The sequence below is a fragment of the Neomonachus schauinslandi genome, chromosome 9, assembly GCF_002201575.2.
Source record: "Neomonachus schauinslandi chromosome 9, ASM220157v2, whole genome shotgun sequence".
Taxonomy (NCBI): Eukaryota; Metazoa; Chordata; class Mammalia; order Carnivora; family Phocidae; genus Neomonachus; species Neomonachus schauinslandi.
This window is the reverse complement of record NC_058411.1, coordinates 93,797,595-93,815,417: the sequence shown is the minus strand read 5'-3', so window position 1 is coordinate 93,815,417 and position 17,823 is coordinate 93,797,595. Positions and strand designations below refer to the sequence as shown.

General features: G+C 37.5%; 1 protein-coding gene across 2 annotated transcripts in view; it reads right to left on the bottom strand.

The window, feature by feature from the left end:
- Positions 1–17,823, bottom strand: part of UNC13C (unc-13 homolog C) — a 547,141-nt gene that overhangs the window by 266,438 nt on the left and 262,880 nt on the right. For both annotated transcript variants that reach the window (XM_044917815.1, XM_021693930.1), the window contains one exon: positions 8,790–8,946. In XM_044917815.1, the coding sequence (XP_044773750.1) occupies positions 8,790–8,946 (157 nt within the window). The remainder of the gene's footprint in view (positions 1–8,789; positions 8,947–17,823) is intronic.

The following is a 17,823-nucleotide window of genomic DNA, read 5'->3' as shown; positions in this document are numbered from 1 at the left end:
GCTCTTTCTGCCCACAGGTCCTGTCCCTGTGCTTTAATGAACCACCATTTTGCACCAAAGACACCTCAAGAATTCTTTCTTGGTCGTTGGCTCCAGACTCCACCCCACTGAACCTCACCTATATTCCCAAACCCCGTCAGTAAAACGATAGTCTTCTTTGGATATTTTTTAACCGTTTAAAATGTGGAAGCCATTCTTATCTCCGGGACCCATACAGAACTAGCTGGGGGGCTGGTTGTGGCCCAAGAGCACAGTGGAGATTTTGAGGAGGGGGAGGCAGTTGTTAGCCCACAAGTGTATTCAAATCAACAAGAAATGTCAATGTACTGCCCTGGGATCCTGGGAACTGGAGAAGGGAAAGTCTTCATAAGGAAGGGGTGTGAAAACCTCTGCATCAGCCTCCGCTTCTCTCTTCCATTTCTTTGTTTCTCAGTATCTCAGGCCAGAAGCAGGGGCCGATTTAAGTTGAAGTTGATGACACTTCAGCCCTGGGGGCCCTCACTTACTTCAGCTTCCCCAGGAAGAACTCTAGCTATGTGTTCACATGATCTCAGGGTTTTGTAAACGTCGTAAAAATAGGATGAAAATTATTCTGACTTGGACCAGCTAACTGTAAGTACTTTGTTTTCCGGAACATATCAAAAGCAGTAATTCATTAAGAAGAACAGAACATTTCAAATAGAAATTACACATAACCTATTTTGATATTTTTTGGTAATTTAGTTAATCATGGGAACATACTGGAAGTTGGTCTACATTTCTTGTTGATTTGAGATTAATACTGGTATCAACAGATATCATAAAATTATAAAATGTCACTACAATGATGGTATCAGTGACAAACTAATAAATGTAATCAATTCAAGGAGTATTTAAGCAGTCACTTCACAGGCAAACCGGAAAAGCCCTGAGATGGTACTCTTCGCTGACCCAGAGAGCCTCAACATCTCCCTCAGTTTGACTGAACTTTAGAAATAGGTTTCTTCCTGACTCTAGGCCCTGATTTCTTTAAGATTTTATTTATTTATTCATTAGAGACAGAGAGAGAGAGGCAGAGGGAGAAGCAGGCTCCCAAGGAGCAGGGAGCCCAATGCGGGACTCCATCCCAGGACCCTGAGATCATGACCTGAGCCGAAGGCAGACGCTTAACCATCTGAGCCACCCAGGCACCCTCTCTTTTTTTTTTTTTTAATTAGAGCATTCTCTTTAAAAAAACTTACACTTGTAAATTCTTTCTCTGCCCCTTTGAAATGTAAATCTTTTTTTGAAATGTAAATCTCTTTAAAAGCCTCTTGCCAGGTTGCTTTACAACCCAGGAATGTCTTCCTCAATTACTTGGGAGCTATCAAAGGGATAGTATCTGCATCTCTCAGCCTCTGTGGGGAGGGTAGGAGACTAATTTTGTGGGTGTAAAGTAGCAAGCACAGATAGCCTCATTACAGATGAAGATATTTGCACACCCAAGAATAAGTTAATGCGCTGGACACATGCCACTGATCAACCTTCCCCTTAATATTCTCAGGTATTTTTTTCTCCAGCTTATTCCAGCTCTTAAAAACTGTTTAAAGAGGGGCACCTGGGTGGCTCAGTCGTTAAGCGTCTGCCTTCCGCTGGGGTCATGATCCCAGGGTTCTGGGATCGAGCCCCGCATCGGGCTCCCTGCTCGCCGGGAAGCCTGCTTCTCCCTCTCCCACTCCCCCTGCTTGTGTTCCCTCTCTCGCTGTGTCTCTCTCTGTCAAATAAATAAATAAAATCTTTAAAAAAAAAAAACTGTTTAAAAACAAAACAAAACAAATAAAACTCTGTTTTAGTACATCTAAGCTCACAGTGAGCCATAGCTTCTCTCACTACGGTAACAGCCTCAAATTGTTTTCATTGCCTGTTTAACTCTCTGGTGCAATTTTTGCTTTGGCATCACATATGAAAGAAACATAATATTTTCCCAAACTTGATGGAAGTCATTAAAATGTGGCATTATCAATGAATCGTGAAGTTAATAGAAACTTTTCTAAAACGTCAAATTAAAAAGTCTGATAAACTCAAAAAAGTTTGATCAACTCTGCTAAAGACTGCATTATTTTTTCAACAAAAAATTATATTTCAAGATTTTCATCGTATGAAGAAGGAATCAAAGAATCTGCAATCAAAATTCCAGAAAGACTTTTAAAGAGATGTATCAGGAAGTTAATTAATGAAAATACTATCTTGTTTTTCTGGAATTTGTAATGTTTGTGGTGTCATACTATAGTAACTTACAATTCACTGGGATTCATTTTTTTTTTTTTTAAGATTTTATTTATTTGACAGAGAGAGACACAGTGAGAGAAGGAACACAAGCAGGGGGAGTGGGAGAGGGAGAAGCAGGCTTCCCGCTGAGCAGGGAGCCCGATGTGGGGCTCGATCCCAGGACCCTGGGATCATGACCTGAACCAAAGGCAGACACTTAACAACTGAGCCACCCAGGTGCCCCGGGATTCGTTTTTTATTAGAAATGAATATTACTTTTCTATTCACAATTTGTATTCTTCAGAAAAAGAGTCCCATCAAATTACATAAAGTTGAGGCAGCACAAAACCTAGATCCACCTTTGCCCAGAACCAATCATTTGTCAAGTCATAAAAGAAACCATTTCTTCTAACATGTTTCCCACATCCATTTTCTCCTTTGCCACATCACTTCATTTTCTACAAGCCATGGTCCTCGTGCACCATCACTTTGCCCTGTCAGGACTAACACATCAGCCCTATCACTAATTTCCATCTAGTCCTCCTGTGTGCAACACCAGAACTGGTTTACTCATTCCTCCTTTCTTCAGTGTGGCTTCCTATAGTTCTGAGACTGGAAAACTAAGCACCAGGTTTGCCAAACTCCTTTGCAAGTTCATGCAATTATGTTAGTTCCTGCCTATCAGATGCATGTGTACTGCTATGTTTGGGAAGCAGACAGGAGATGGAGGCCCACTTCCGGCTTCTGGTTTTACTTCTGCTGCTAAGTCAAGTCCTGGAGACATTCATTTCCCAGTCTCTGGTCACTAGCTTTGTGGTTTCAAAAGGATAGCTTCATTAGCAGAAGCAGCTTTCTGATTCCTCACCTTCCTGACTCTAAGCAAGCTCACAAATTCTTTTGCAAATCAGTTTCACTGCAATATTTTGAGAATTATTACAGAAGAATCTTCCTCCAGTCCTTCACATGGTATTATAAGCATCTAATCCCCTGTGCCAAATCCCTTTCTACTGAAAGTTTCTAGGATGGTTTCTATTGCTCCACCTGAACTGTGTCTGATACACATTCTCTATCTTCCCTCTACAACATTTCTTCTACAGAGTTAACTTTCTAAATCAAAGATTCTATCAGACTTTACCCTGAGCTTCAAGAACGACATTCAAACATAGTAGGCTTTAAAGGCCCTCAACAATCTACTATCAACCCAAGAGCACAGCTTCTCCTTATACTACCATCTTTTATTCTAATTGCCCTACTCAGTAGGCAGGCTACCTTCCACACACTTTGAACTTATTTTGTATCTTTTTTTTTTTTTTTTTTAAGATTTTTTATTTTATTTGACAGAGAGAATGAGAGAGAGAGCACATGAGAGGGGGGAGGGTCAGAGGGAGAAGCAGACTCCCTGCCGAGCAGGGAGCCCGATGCGGGACTCGATCCCGGGACTCCAGGATCATGACCTGAGCCGAAGGCAGTCGCTTAACCAAATGAGCCACCCAGGCGCCCCTGAACTTATTTTGTATCTTTACTCTTGACTTTACTCAAATGTCTTTCCGGACCTAAGGTAGCTCCCTACTACTTCTTGGACCTTGGAAAATACTACTCATCCCCAAAAGCTCTGTTCCTTTTGTCAAACTTTCATGGGCCCTGAAAAGAATCAATCACTTGCCCCTCTTCACTCTCAAAGCAAATTTGTAAGTATAACCTCCTTTGACACTAATCACATTTTGTGAGTGACTTATGGTTATCGCTACATAAGGTTATGACCATCCCATTAATTTCAGAGAGCAGAGGTCATCATTTGTCTTTCAGTCCTTCCACTACCTGCTGCAGTGCCTTACGTGAGGTATCGCATGAAAACACTGAAAAGAACATATGTAATGACAAAGAAATATTTATTAGTATTAGCTCATTTATTTTTGCTGAACACTGGCTGGGTCAAAGAGGGTATACATGTTAGGGAAAAAAATGAACTAGATAAGTATTAATTTTACTAATAATTCATTATTTGCATTTTAAGATAACTCACTAAATAAATTTTCTAAAGACTTTTCTTTAAAGTTGAGATATTGAACCCCAACTTATGTTTTCTTCCTTTCCAACCCTCGATCTACCCATGGTGTTTTCCACACCCACGGGGATTTTTATCCAAGAAAGTTCTTTAATCTTGACTCCAAACAACCTTTTCACTCAATGGTGTGCTGCTAAATCATCTCTTCAAAAGAAAAATGCCTTGATTTTTAGCATTTGCCAATTTCCATGATGTTAGTATTCTCAATACTTCTGGTTTCAAGGACTGCTATGTTCAACAACTAGCTTGCAGTATTCCTGAAAATTCAGCAGTCACTGTCTATGAGCAGGTTTAAGTAAACTATAACTGTTTTACACTCAATTTTCAACAGTCTACTTCCAGAGCTACATCTTGGACCCAAGACTTCCCCTTTGAAATTTTAACTGAAACATATTATGTTCCTACCTAAATTTTTTGTCTCTGTCTCTCCTGGTGCAACTTCTCAAACCTTGACCCCATGGTGAAGCACTTCAACTTTTCTCTCATCAGCCTCATCTATGTACTAATTCACTCACCCTTCACTGCCTCTTTTCTACAAAATTTCAACCTGAAGTCAATCTAATCTTCTACCATATCTGTTACATGAGCATCAGAATGCTGCAAAATTCTGAGAAAATCTCACAGCCACATGCATTGTTGTGACAATGTGATTTATGCTTCTCAACATCAAATGAGACCTTCAGCTTTACTAGGAATTCTTCTGACACGGACCTGAAGCATTTCTTTTTCTATTCCCTTTGGTAATGTATCCAAACCTGTTACAACCTCCTTCACCTCCTGCATCTGTATCATAGCCCCTGTCTTGTAGATGAGCATTTCCTGTTCTTGTAGACAACCACAGAGAAGATTAGGGAAATGGGGTGTGACATCCCAGCTTTTCACTCTAATATCAAAAGGTCAGAGTTCTCTGCAAGGACACTTACACTCTTCCTGAAATTTCAGAATGGAACTTGTCCTTTCTTATTCCAAAGAATGTCCCTTATTTTGTCTTCTTGACTACATTTCTTCTTTCTCCTCTGTGATGTCACGGCATCACATGTTCTCCCTTTGATAAATCTGCAACTTCACTGTCACAACTAGTCCCTTTCCTGATAATCTATAAACATGTTTCAATTTACCTTATTAAATAAAAACATCCCTATCCAACCAGCCAGTAAAAATAAAATCTTTTTCATGACAATATCTTCCCTTGACCAAGCTTTCCCTTTTCAGTCCAGTTCCTTAACAAAATAGTCTGTTTCCTGAACCATATTCACCCTTTCATTCATATGTTTATTACAAAATTAACATAAGAAAGTTTTACAATGTCAGTATAAAGATGAATATAAAGCAAAACAACAAAATATTAGCTGTCATCCCACCAAGTGGCTGTATCATTGGCATTTTGGCACATTTCCTTCCAGTCTTATTTCTAAACCAGTTGTGTGTGTTGTTTTCAATGTTGGAATTAGAATGTTTATAGAATTTTTAATTTTTTTTTCATTTATCATTATATCATGGACAGTGCTCAATTTTATGAACTTTTCTTTAAAAACATGATTCTTAGTGATTGCATTATATTTTAGTGAATAAATGAACCTAATTTACACAACTATTCACCTATGCCATTCACTGAAGGACCCAACGAAATTAGGCTTCAATGTCAACTACTTCACTAAATAATTACCTCCTATTTCCCAAATTTAAAGGGGTCATTTCTTTCCCCATCTTACTTGAACTTTTTGCAACAGTTGACAGTCTTTATATAGATTCCTTTTCTCAAAATAGTTTTCCCTTGTCTTTCATAATATGACATTGTTTATCATTTTCATCCTATTTATCTAACCATTTTCCTCAAAAAAGTTTGCTTGTTCCTCTTCTTACACCCAAGTATTCTGTCCTGAAAACTTCATTCGTGAACATTTTTCATCCAAACCATGACCAAAAATAACAATTGTACACAAAAATGTCTGAATTGTAACAGTGATGGTTTTCTTTTCCTAAATATGTTTGTTTACCATCCTCATAAGTAAGAAAAGCTTTTTCCACTGGCTTATTATTTGTATACTCAAAATGTCTGGGTTATACCTTTGAGAAGGATGAAGAACCAATATAAAAGTGTTCTTAAGTCAGGAGCAACAGATCAGATTCAGAATTCAGGTAAATAAGAACCTTAGGCCCTAAGTTGGAGGTGGGAGACATTATACTTAGGTATATCTGACTGAGCAAATAGCATTATTTTCAGTAGGTAGAGAAAAATACAGTCACATTTATATACCAAATCATCAATTTATCAAAATGTAGTTTGAGGAAAAAAATTCTTTTTTGGGGGGGGGCCCTCTTCTACAATAAGTTATTTGATTTACAAAATAAAGTTTTTTATAATCATGTTGTCACTGAAAAATAGTGAAATCAATTTGGTTTTTCTTCTTTGGGTCAGCAGGAAGTTCTATCTCATTTTCCTCCAGCTAGCTTTTATGATGGATATTAATCATATAGACACATCTTCTTTTTCAGAGCTATAAAGGCTCAGTGTTCCACAAGGTTGGCTTATTCTCTACAAGGTGCCCAGGCACAATATTAAAAGCAAAACAATTACATAACACTGAGTGCTTTATGTTACTGGTAAAATCTCAAGACAATCTTATTATCAAGATGAGGTTTTTATAAGAAAACCGTTCTGATGTTCTGTTATCGGTTATAATAGTATTTTGTTGAGTTGGCCAGTGAATGTTCTTTGGTCCTGGCTTTTACAAGACTCAATGTGTCTAACAGAAGTAACTGATGGTATGCTGTTTATACTGTAGGTAGGGCAGGAGAGATGAAATCCTCATACCTAATATTTATAGAGCATTTTCAACTTTTACAAACTGGCTTATTATATTTTACTTCATTTGCTTTTCATCTTCAATTTGAGAAACACATTAGAAAGGTATTTGTTATCTTCATTGAGCAGATTGAGAAACTGAGGCTAGAATGACTGGACTGGCTTGCTAAATTTGAATACAAACTCAAATCCCATGACTCCTAACCCAGATAGTGTTTTCTTCTACTAGCACTTAATTTGATTTGTCATTAAATAATAATTACTTTTTCCTTTGATTCATTCCAACTCATCTCACATGCCTCACATGCATTTTCTTTCAGATGAAAAGGACAGAAAAAGAGTATACACAGCAGCATATTTTCCCCCTACTGACTTCACACACTTTTATTTGCTGAGCTCATTTGTCTCTACTCTATGACACATATCCCAAAATTTAATTTCTAACAACATAATCAATAACAAAAATCTATTCAGTGAACCCATTTGGAAGTACAGTGGAAAAAGTAACTATGTTGTCATGAAAAGGTCATTCTCCTACAATGGATCTTAGTTTCATGTATACACACACACGAGAATAAGAATACCTGTCTCATAGGGTTATTGAACAGAGCTACTGCCAACCAGGTACCTGCCCTAGTCAAAACTGTGGGAATCTCTCCAGACAGCTTTCCCTTTCCTTCCCTGTCCACATCACCAAAGACACCAAGTGCTGTTGATTCTATGCCATGAAAAACTACAATTTGTCCTTCCTTCTCCATCTTCACTAATTTTGTCTTAGTTTTGATCTGCACAATTATACTGCAGTTACTATTAATTTATATCTGATTTCCAGTCTTGTCAATTTCAACTTAATGAGGCTTATAGAGAATGAGTTCCAGTGACAGGTGCAACAGCTATATACTTGAGTTTCCTTGGGATACCTGCATTTCTATTTTTCATTGTATCCTTGGTGCATTTGAATACTTCAGATGGACAGTCTTAATTAGGTACAGATAGCTCTTAAGACTCTTTATACACCTACTATGTTTTACTTAGAAGATGTGCCGATATCTAGCAACACCAGTAAAAATCAATTGGAGGTGTAAATGGAGCCTAATAGACTCCAGAGAAGTCAACCAAACTCACTTTTACCAGGGAACAGCATCTGAAATGGTGAATCCTAAATCTGCATACATGGAGAAAGTCCTATAAAATCCCACTACTCTTTCAGAAAATTTATGTGTGTCCTCATTGGAAAAGGTCATTCCAGATAGGAAGACTTAATTCCATGAAGATGCCTACTGACTGCCAAAGTTATTTTACAGGGTATGTTTCCAATGAACTTTTAGCTTTTGCCCATTATACTAAAAGATATTCCCTAAAAGATGCGCCTCCTGCAGTAAGATTCCAAGAATATCTGGAATCCAAAGTATGTTGAAAATGTAACTCCCAGGGGGCGCTTGGGTGGCTCAGTCATTAAGTGTCTGCCTTAGGCTCAGGTCATGGTCCCAGGGTCCTGGGATGGAGCCCCACATTGGGCTCCCTGCTCAGTGGGAAGCCTGCTTCTCCCTTTCACACTCCCCCCTGCTTGTGTTCCTTTTCTCGCTGTTTCTTCCTCTGTCAAATAAATCAATAAAATCTTAAAAAAAAGAAAAGAAAAGAAAATGTAAGTCCCATAAGTTAGTAGGAATTTGAAAGTCCAAAAATACTTACACCAAAGTTGGTAGCAGCAAATCGATCTGAGGCAGAAACCTGTACATTTGTTGAAATTGTTGTGTGAGCGTAGAAAGCATTTATATTCGCCAACAAGGTGCTCATGACAGCAGGGACACCAGGGCACATGTATTTAGAAGACAAACATGAGAAGTGCCTACAAGACAAAAACATTGAGCACTTTAAATAAACATAAACCAATGAATTCATGTAACTGTGCCCTCTAATGTCAGCGATTAATTCCTTAACTACATCTTTGAAAAAGAGAGAAAACTCCCACAGTCTCTACTAAATGAAAAAGAAAGCAATCTCAGCTTTTAAAAATTTCTCATTCACAAATGTGAAGTGGCTTAATTAGAATGCGATCTGTCAAAGGGATGAGTGCAGAATTCCCTTCAAGTGTGGGAGTGTTGTGTGCACACACCAAAAGTGCAATTTCCAGTGGAATCCAGCATTGTTGGAAAACAATTACATGAGAGTCTCCCCTTCTCCAGCAACTATGCTGTCACTTACTTCAGTTCCTGAAATGCTCTATTTCAACCGGAATACCCTTTCATTCTTGTATTCCTATCACACTGATGAAGCAAGAGGCTCTCTTTTCATCACACGTCTACTGAGCGAGTGAACTTAACATCTGACTTGAGTCCAGTTTCTGGACTTTTGTCATTAGAATACCTTCCAGAAGCAGTTCTGTTTTCCTAGCATCTTGCTGCAACCACGATTTAATAAGGCAAACAGATGAATAGTGAGGACAGATTGAATTATGCAAGCTCAATGCTTAAAGACCATTTCTTTTAAACCTTGAATAGTAGTATCACAGACATCAGAGGCATCGAGCGTTACTTCTCTCAAGAAAACCTGTTTCATTTGAACTATAACAAAAGACTTGGAAATTGAAAGCACAGCTTACGATAAAAGTGAAAAGATAAAATGCAGAGGAAAGAAATCTTCAGTACGTAATCTGATCCTATTTTGCTCTCATACGTCAGTAATTTATCCTCCACTTAGGCATCTCTGGATTCTGTATTACTGAACTCAAACACGGAATGTACAAACATAAATGCCCTGAATGACACCTTAAAAGAAATGGAGGATAGTCCTGGAAATGGTGGTTTCTCTTAGATCTCAGCCACGCCACTCATGCAGCTTGTCATGATACTAGCTGATAAAAGTAGGTCTAAGTTTTAAACATGGATCTTTGAGGACTACCAATAACAAAGCATGTCATGGGAGTTGCATGATGTTTTGCTACTTAACCCTAGAAATACATTATCACCGATTGCTTCTTTTAGATAAATGATACCTATTTTGACTTTATTATACACTAAATTAATTATATCTATTAAGAATATCACAAATAATATAAAGATATTAAACACAGAAATTAAAGAACTCCTAACCTTATATATTTTTTTTTTTTTTTTTGAGCAATTCACAAATAATGAAATTTGTTAGACCCAAAGTTAGAGGTTAAGAGTTGTGGAATATGCAAGAACTAAATGCACTGGTACAGGGGATGGCACAAGGAAACTAAACATACCTAGGGGGAACAAGAGTTATAGAAACAGTTGTCAAAATAAATTGGTAAGAAACTCAAAGACCAGAAGTTTATTATCTTGAACATGCATTATGTATTTAAAGGGATACCGGAGGTCACCAGGATGAACAATCTTGTTCTTGGTTTTAAAAAAAGGATCCATGTCTCCCTAATGCAGCTGAGTGTTACACAGTATTTAAATCTGCTAGCTGCCACCCTCTGATTTTTGGACCCCAATGAGATTGGTAACAGTTTAGCAGGGACTGTAAGCAGAAACAATGGAGAAACATAAATATTCTGAAGGTGCTTCTAGTGTGAATTCTGTAGGTGAAATTGAAAGTTTTATAATGAAGATGACACAATTATTGAACAATGTTCATTGCTTATAAGCCACGTGAGGGGAAAAATGAGCATAATATGGGAAGGCTGGGGATATAAACAAGCAAGCTTGGTATAGGATATAGGATATTCTCTGGGAAATTTGGGCTCTACCAACCTAAAATTGCTAGGGTTCACTGTACACAATATTTTTTTCCCATTGTGCCTTGGTTTTTTCTCTTCCAATCCCCTGGAATATATCTTTTACCTATCTGTGACAGCAAGCCCTATGCTTGGTTTGGCTATCTCTGAGTCATGCATTAATTCTTAGCCCAGCCTCACTTTGAGACCCACCAGGGCACAATATGCACATTCGAACTTACTCTCCCTTAGCACTCTGTTTGGCTTTTCTCATAACTTCTGCATAATTGTATTACATCTCTTGTGTGACTAATTCTTTCCATTAGTCTATAAGTGGATTCATTACTATATATCCAATGCCTAACACAGTATCTCACATTTAGACATGTTGAATAAATATTTATTGGACCAAATTCTAGGGACACTAAACTCTTTACTCTTCCATGGCCATTACATGAACTCTAATCCTCAAGACCTTGGCTCAGACATTCCCCTCTGATTTCTCCTCTGTGGGCTCACCGCTACTGGGCTCCAATCAGCCCTTGAACCTGTGTCCTCCATCTCCGGGCCTCCTAACTTCCTCTATCCAATGGATACTTCTGTAATAACACGCAAACTATTGGAGTTCAGGCAATATAAGTTTAAAACCATCTCTCTTAACCACTAGAGTATATCTTTCTCTTAATTTATCCTCCTCCTTCTCTCTTCAATGTTGAGTATTACTTGCACATGTATCTGTTCCTTTCAGCATGTGTCTAGTTCATGCTTGGTTATCATCTTAATTCAGCCTGCCTCTAGCATAGTGTTTTCTTATACATAGGAGTTGACCAGTGTTTATTAATGAAAACAAAAACAATATGAGCCAAAGTTATTTATGTAGAGTTAGCGTATACAGGACGGTTGGTTACCTTGAGTATGACAGTTCTCAAAATGGATAATTGCTTTGTAAACATTTGTTGAAGTGCATAACAGTTAACAGTAATGATGACAATAACTTTGAAGGCTAATAGCATTCTGCTTATAACCGCTATATATTTAAAATTTTCCAGAGCATTAGGCATGTATTTATCTTAGAGGATAGACAAAAATACTTTACTTTCTGATTTAAATTTAACTGAGATAATTTCTGGGGTATGATGGGAGGTAGCTAGCTGCATATGATTCACCCCTTGAAACTTCCCATGGAAATATCTGAGAAAAACAAAAAAGAAAGTCAAGTCATAGAAGCACTAGGCATTAGAGTACCAATCAAAGATTTCCCAGTATCTGAGAGGGCTTTGCCTAACTTTAGGGCAGCTGGCTAGATTGAGAGATGTTCAGTGGCTGGCTAGTGTCTAAACTCCTAAAATATTAACCTGACTAGAGAGGAAATGGGAAGATATTTCTAGCAAACATACACTGTAGACCCTGTATCTAAGATTGGGGCGTAGGCTGCTGGCCAGCAAGGCTGTCAATCACTTCCCTATTCCATGCTAATGGCTTCTCAAGGCAGTAAAGAGCTGCCTCCTGTTTCCCACACCTACTCACTCTATATCCATTAAAGAGTATACAACTCCCAAGATTGTAATACAGCTTGTGTAACAGGGAATAGGCAATGGGCTTTGAAGCTAGTTAGAAAAAAAGGGCTGGAAGAACACTGGGAACAGTATATCCTGGAGATTATATGTAATCTCTAATGTTTTACTTCCAGCAAGAGTTCACAGCTTGTTTAGATTATCCAGGGGGTTAAAAAATCCAGTTCTTATATATGGAGAACCCACCAATAGGAGCGGGTAAATATATTTTCCTAATCTAAAGGAGAGCTGCATTTAAATAAAGTCATGGGAAAGAGGGGAACATTTTTAGAGGCTTGGCTTCCAGTTTAAGGTCTTTAAGTGAATACTGACAATACCCAGGTGGTCAACAAATACTGATTCAAAAGAACCCTGTAAGTTGCCAAACAAGCAAGATGCAAATATCTTTACATATTATTTTAACATATGAAAGTGTATAACCTATATTAGTCTTTAAAATACTATTAAACAAGATTTTTACAGAAGAAGTCAACAACAAATCACCCATAAAATGTTTTTTCTTTCAAAGTTTTATCATAGACCTACTAGTTTCTGGTTAATGTGTAGATGCAAAAAAAAAAAAAAATTTACCATAAAATTACTATAAAATAGATACCACCCTGATTTCACTAAATAAAATATATTGAGTTAATTTTGAAGATATTAATGGAATGATTTTTCACTCATAACTCCCTAAGGCAAAATACAGAGATGAGAATGGTGAAAATGTGGAAATCAAAGGAGAACAATGAGAAAAACCCAGTATTTCATTTAATGCTACTTTTCATCTCATCAGAAACTTTACATCAGTTTTAATATCAAATTAGCCTTACAATGGTGTTTTTCTTGTGAGCTAATTAAAATTGTAAGCAATAAAATTTTCATTGTCTGGTAAAAGGAAGAAGGTAAATAAAGTCATAAATATGGTCCTCCTTAATTTGGTCGGAATTAAATTGAACACGTCTCAACATACCTAAAAATTAAAGATACAATAATTGTCACTTCTTAGAACTTACGTTAAAATGTTCTTCTTAAAACTAGTGACTCCAGAGTTAATTGGGAGTTGGAATACTAAGAATAAAGGTGTAAGCATTTGAAAAAAAAGTTTATGCATTTTATATTAATTTTAAAAATAAAGCATTAAAATTCAGAATTTTCAGGTCACTCCTATGAATATAATCTTTTCCCTATTGGTTTAAAAAAAAAAAAAAACCTGTCTTTTTTCTTTTTTTCTTTTTTTGAGAAGGAGAAAGAGAGAGAGAATCTTAAGCAGGCTCCACACCTAGTGCAGAGCCAGATGAGGGGCTCACTCTCACAACCCTGAGATCATGACCTGAGCCGAAATCAAGAGTTGACCCTTAACCAACTGAGCCACCCAGGAGCCCCTACCTGTTCTTTCCTAGAAACTGTGAATAGGATCATGGTAAGTTACAAATGGTACCAAACAACAGTCTACATTGAACTTGCCATTTCACATTCACTTTTTAACCTAAATGGTAAATGATTAGGCAGTCGATATAATCAAGAAAATATTAAGCATCAAAGTACACATTTCTTAGATGATGAAAAGAAAGAAAAAAAGAGACTTAAATTTCGAAGAAGAGTAAGTATTAATCAGGGTTAGTGGCTACACTTCTTGGGAATTCACGGTGGCCAATTTAGAGTTACAGGTATCACGGCATAAGCATGATTCACTGTAATCCTAGCTCTGTTCTGTGACCTTAGAAAAGTAACTTTATCACTCCTAGATTCAGTTTCTCCATCTCTGAAGGGAAAAGATCTAATCCTTCCAAGCTTTAACATGCTATGCATCTCTGAATACAGATAATTGGTTGTGTCCAGCCATAAACATTACTTCCTCCCACTATCAACATTTGATTCTATTGGAGCCCATGGTTAATAGGGATGGCCAGAAAACAGGGGACAAGGGAGTCATTTGCAGGCATCCTTTGCTGGTTGGTAGTTATCAGCTAACAGGCTTCTACATAGTCTTCAATTTGCAAAGCACTTCCCTCTGACTTTCTGTGTGCCTCTTCTCTATGTGTGGTTATTGCCAAGGTGAAGTTTCTTGCTTCTAAGCATCTCCTTGAAAATCAATTCCTTTTAAAGGCTGTAGTTTCAATGCTACTTACATTGTTCTAGGAGGGAGAGGGAAAACAGGATTTAAAGTACAATTAGCAATTTAAAACGACTGAACAGATCCTTGCAGCAAACCACCCCTTCAAAAAGTACACCTTCAAATAAAATAGGTAGAAAAGCATGATTGTAATCTCTGAAAATGCTAACATTTCCTGACACAGACACGATTGAAAACAATGGATTAATAATGTTTAAATCCCCTGACTTTGCTTTTTGAAGAAAATGGGGTTAGTGTCAAACCAATTTAACAAATGGAATTTCAGCTTCATTGGAAAAGTTAGAGTAACAAACTCAAAAAGATGATGCTTAAATTGCCAACAATGAGACAGTTACTGGCACGTTTTCAGCTAAAGCAATTGCTACAACATTATCAAGCATTGATTCTCAAATATTATTGGCAAAATGTTGGGAAGTCACGTGTATTTCAATTTATAAATCCGGATTCAGTTCACTTGTCATTGTTTCATAGATATCACGATGGGGGTGGGGGGGGACAATCATCTAACTCACCTGCCTTTTTAGAGACAATTGTCCCTAATCACATCATCTTGTGGTTTTCAAGGGATCGAAATGCCTTTGATTCAAAAGATTGAAAGATCAATTTTTTTTTTTGATAAAAATAAGAGCAAAGTGATTGGAAGGAAGCACCATAAAGACAATAACAATTTTTAGATCCTTTGGAGATTTCAAGAAACAATACAAGATGAAAGGAAAGACCATCTGTAGTCCCAATGTCAGAAATAAACTACAACAGTATTTATCACATTTGCTCCCTAAAATCCAAATTAGCATGCATTTCAGTGATTGCGTACATGCTTGTCACTAAGGAGGGGGTCAAATACTTAAGGAACCACTTCTCTTTCGTGAAAAGCATCATAACTTTTCATAAATGCTATGGATTGCTGGAATTCAACTACAGAGATTTGAGTGTGAGGCAGTGGTGGGAGATAGGAAAGTAAGGAAATGCGTAGGGTTTAGAGGAATGGTGGAAGCTGAAGAGCAAGTAAGGCTGGGACCCTCAGGCTGACCATCAGCTTTCTCTGACACCTCTCTTCATCTGTGCCTGGATTTGGTCCCTTCATGTCTATGCTCTTACAGTACCCATGTACACCTCAATTACGCTGTCTTCTTGTTATTTAATTTCTTCTTCCTCTTTGCTCTAGATTAGGAGCTCACTAAAGCAAGAGATACCTTTTACTGCTGTATCCCAATGCCCTGTATAAGTCCTCACACTTAAATACTCAGAATGTCTGTCAGATAAATGAATTGTATCTTCTGGAATGGGGAATCCATGAGAGACTGGATCTTGACTTCTTGTTTGCTGATGTATTCTTAGTGCCTAAAACACTCCTTGGCACATGGTAGGCCCTCAATAAATATTTCTTACAGGAATGAGTGATTCGTTCATCAATTATGCAGCACTCTCTTTAGAAAGCAGGCCCATGGCTCAAGCAGCTAAAACAGACTAGTGCCTTTAAGATAAACTATATCCCAATAGTTCTAGTTCAAATATAAATTCAATTAAGAGGGCCAGTACCAAAGTAAAGGTTGTTTGTTAAGAACACCAAGGTGAAAAACACTGACTAAATGCATTTCTCACTTGGTATTACAGATGCATGACCACAGTCTAATGAAATCTCAGATTCTGTGAGACACCTGGGCTTCATTTTACAATAAATGGCTCATTAAACACCAAGTTAAAATGTATTTGATTGACAGAAATCACCTCCAGAGGACAATTAATCCCTGATGCTGACATGGAATTCCCTGCATGTGTTTAGGGGTGAACAGCAAGTCTGTCAGAACGTTTTTAAGAGCATTTATGTTTGCACAGATAGATAAAAAGCATCAAGGACTCCCAAAATTCTCATGATGAAAACAGACTCTATGCCCAACATCACGATGCAAAATATGTAAAACGGTGTGCTCCTTTGGAAAGGAAACAGACTCGCATTCTTGCTATCATATATTGGAAAATTGCCCTTTCTTTTTCTAAAGATGGATTTACCATGTGGGAACAAATCCTCCTGGTCTTGATCAATCGGCTGTCCAAATGGGAAAATTATAATCCCTTTTCTCCTCCCTCATGCATGTTCCAAAACAAAGAGTATATTTTTATGCAACAAACTGGGCCAATAAATTGTGCCCTTATAGAAAATGTTTTGTGGTAAAAGGAGAGAGATTTACAATAAGCAGGAGGTACCTTAGAGGACTGGGAAGTTCAGTATTAATGTTCAGATTATTTACCAGCAAAACAGATTCAACCTCCTTCTTATGATGAGAAATACACATGAGGAAAATGTAGTAACATACAACCAGACTCTCTGGCTTAATACCCATTTCTCCTTTATTTCTGCTCCAAATCCATCTTCAAAGAAATGGGAGTAGGCTTAAAAGAAACCTGCAATCTCCACTAAAAACAGGAAGATTATGAGGTTACTTGGGGATTTGGCTAAGCATAAGTAGACTTTAAAAATCAAAAACTGAGTTTGATTTGTTTCTCTGATCAAATCATATCTAGGAAAGCCCACAGAAATTAAGCAGTTTTGTCCTTTCCCAAATTTGTAAATGCCCTTACTATGTAGACAGGACATCTGTTTCTTCCTTGAAGCTGCGTTCCCCAACTTTGTGTTTTTAAAATTAAGGGAAATACTTCTGAGGTAAGTTTGACATATGTAGTTCTAGGTTTTGCTGTTGTTGCTTGGTTGGTTTTCTGGATCCCCTGAAGCAAAGTTTCAAGACAATAGGAAAATACCACTGATCCAAAAGGCAACCAATTTAAATTTGAAGATATAGCTGGTTATTCATAAATTCTTTTTTAAAAATTGTGTTACTCATTGGCCAACAATCGGTTAGGAGTCAATATACAATTCAGTTACAGGAGTATCGCTTGGAAAATATGGTAAAAAAAAAAAAAAATCCCTGAAAGTTACATTTCAACACCTAACAGAAGAATGTCAGTACTCTGATACTTCTCTAAATTATTATAATCAATCAATATGGTATGCTCTAAAACATTTATAAGGTAAAATAGATAATGTACACCAGCTTACTCTTTCAAGTTCCATTTTGCATGCTTTTGGCAACTGTGAACTTTGTTTCTTAAGATTTATTTATTTGAAAGAGAGAGGCAGAGAGTTTGTGTGCAAGTTGGGAGAGGGGGAGAGGGAGACAAAAAATCCCAAGCAGACACCCCACTGAGTGTGGAGCCCTACGCTGGGCTGGATCTCAAGACCCAGGGACCATGACCTGAGCTGAAACCAAGAGTAGGACACTTAACTGACTGAGCCACCCAGGAGCCCTGGCAACTGTGAACTTCTGACATGAAGAAATATGCCAGGAGAAG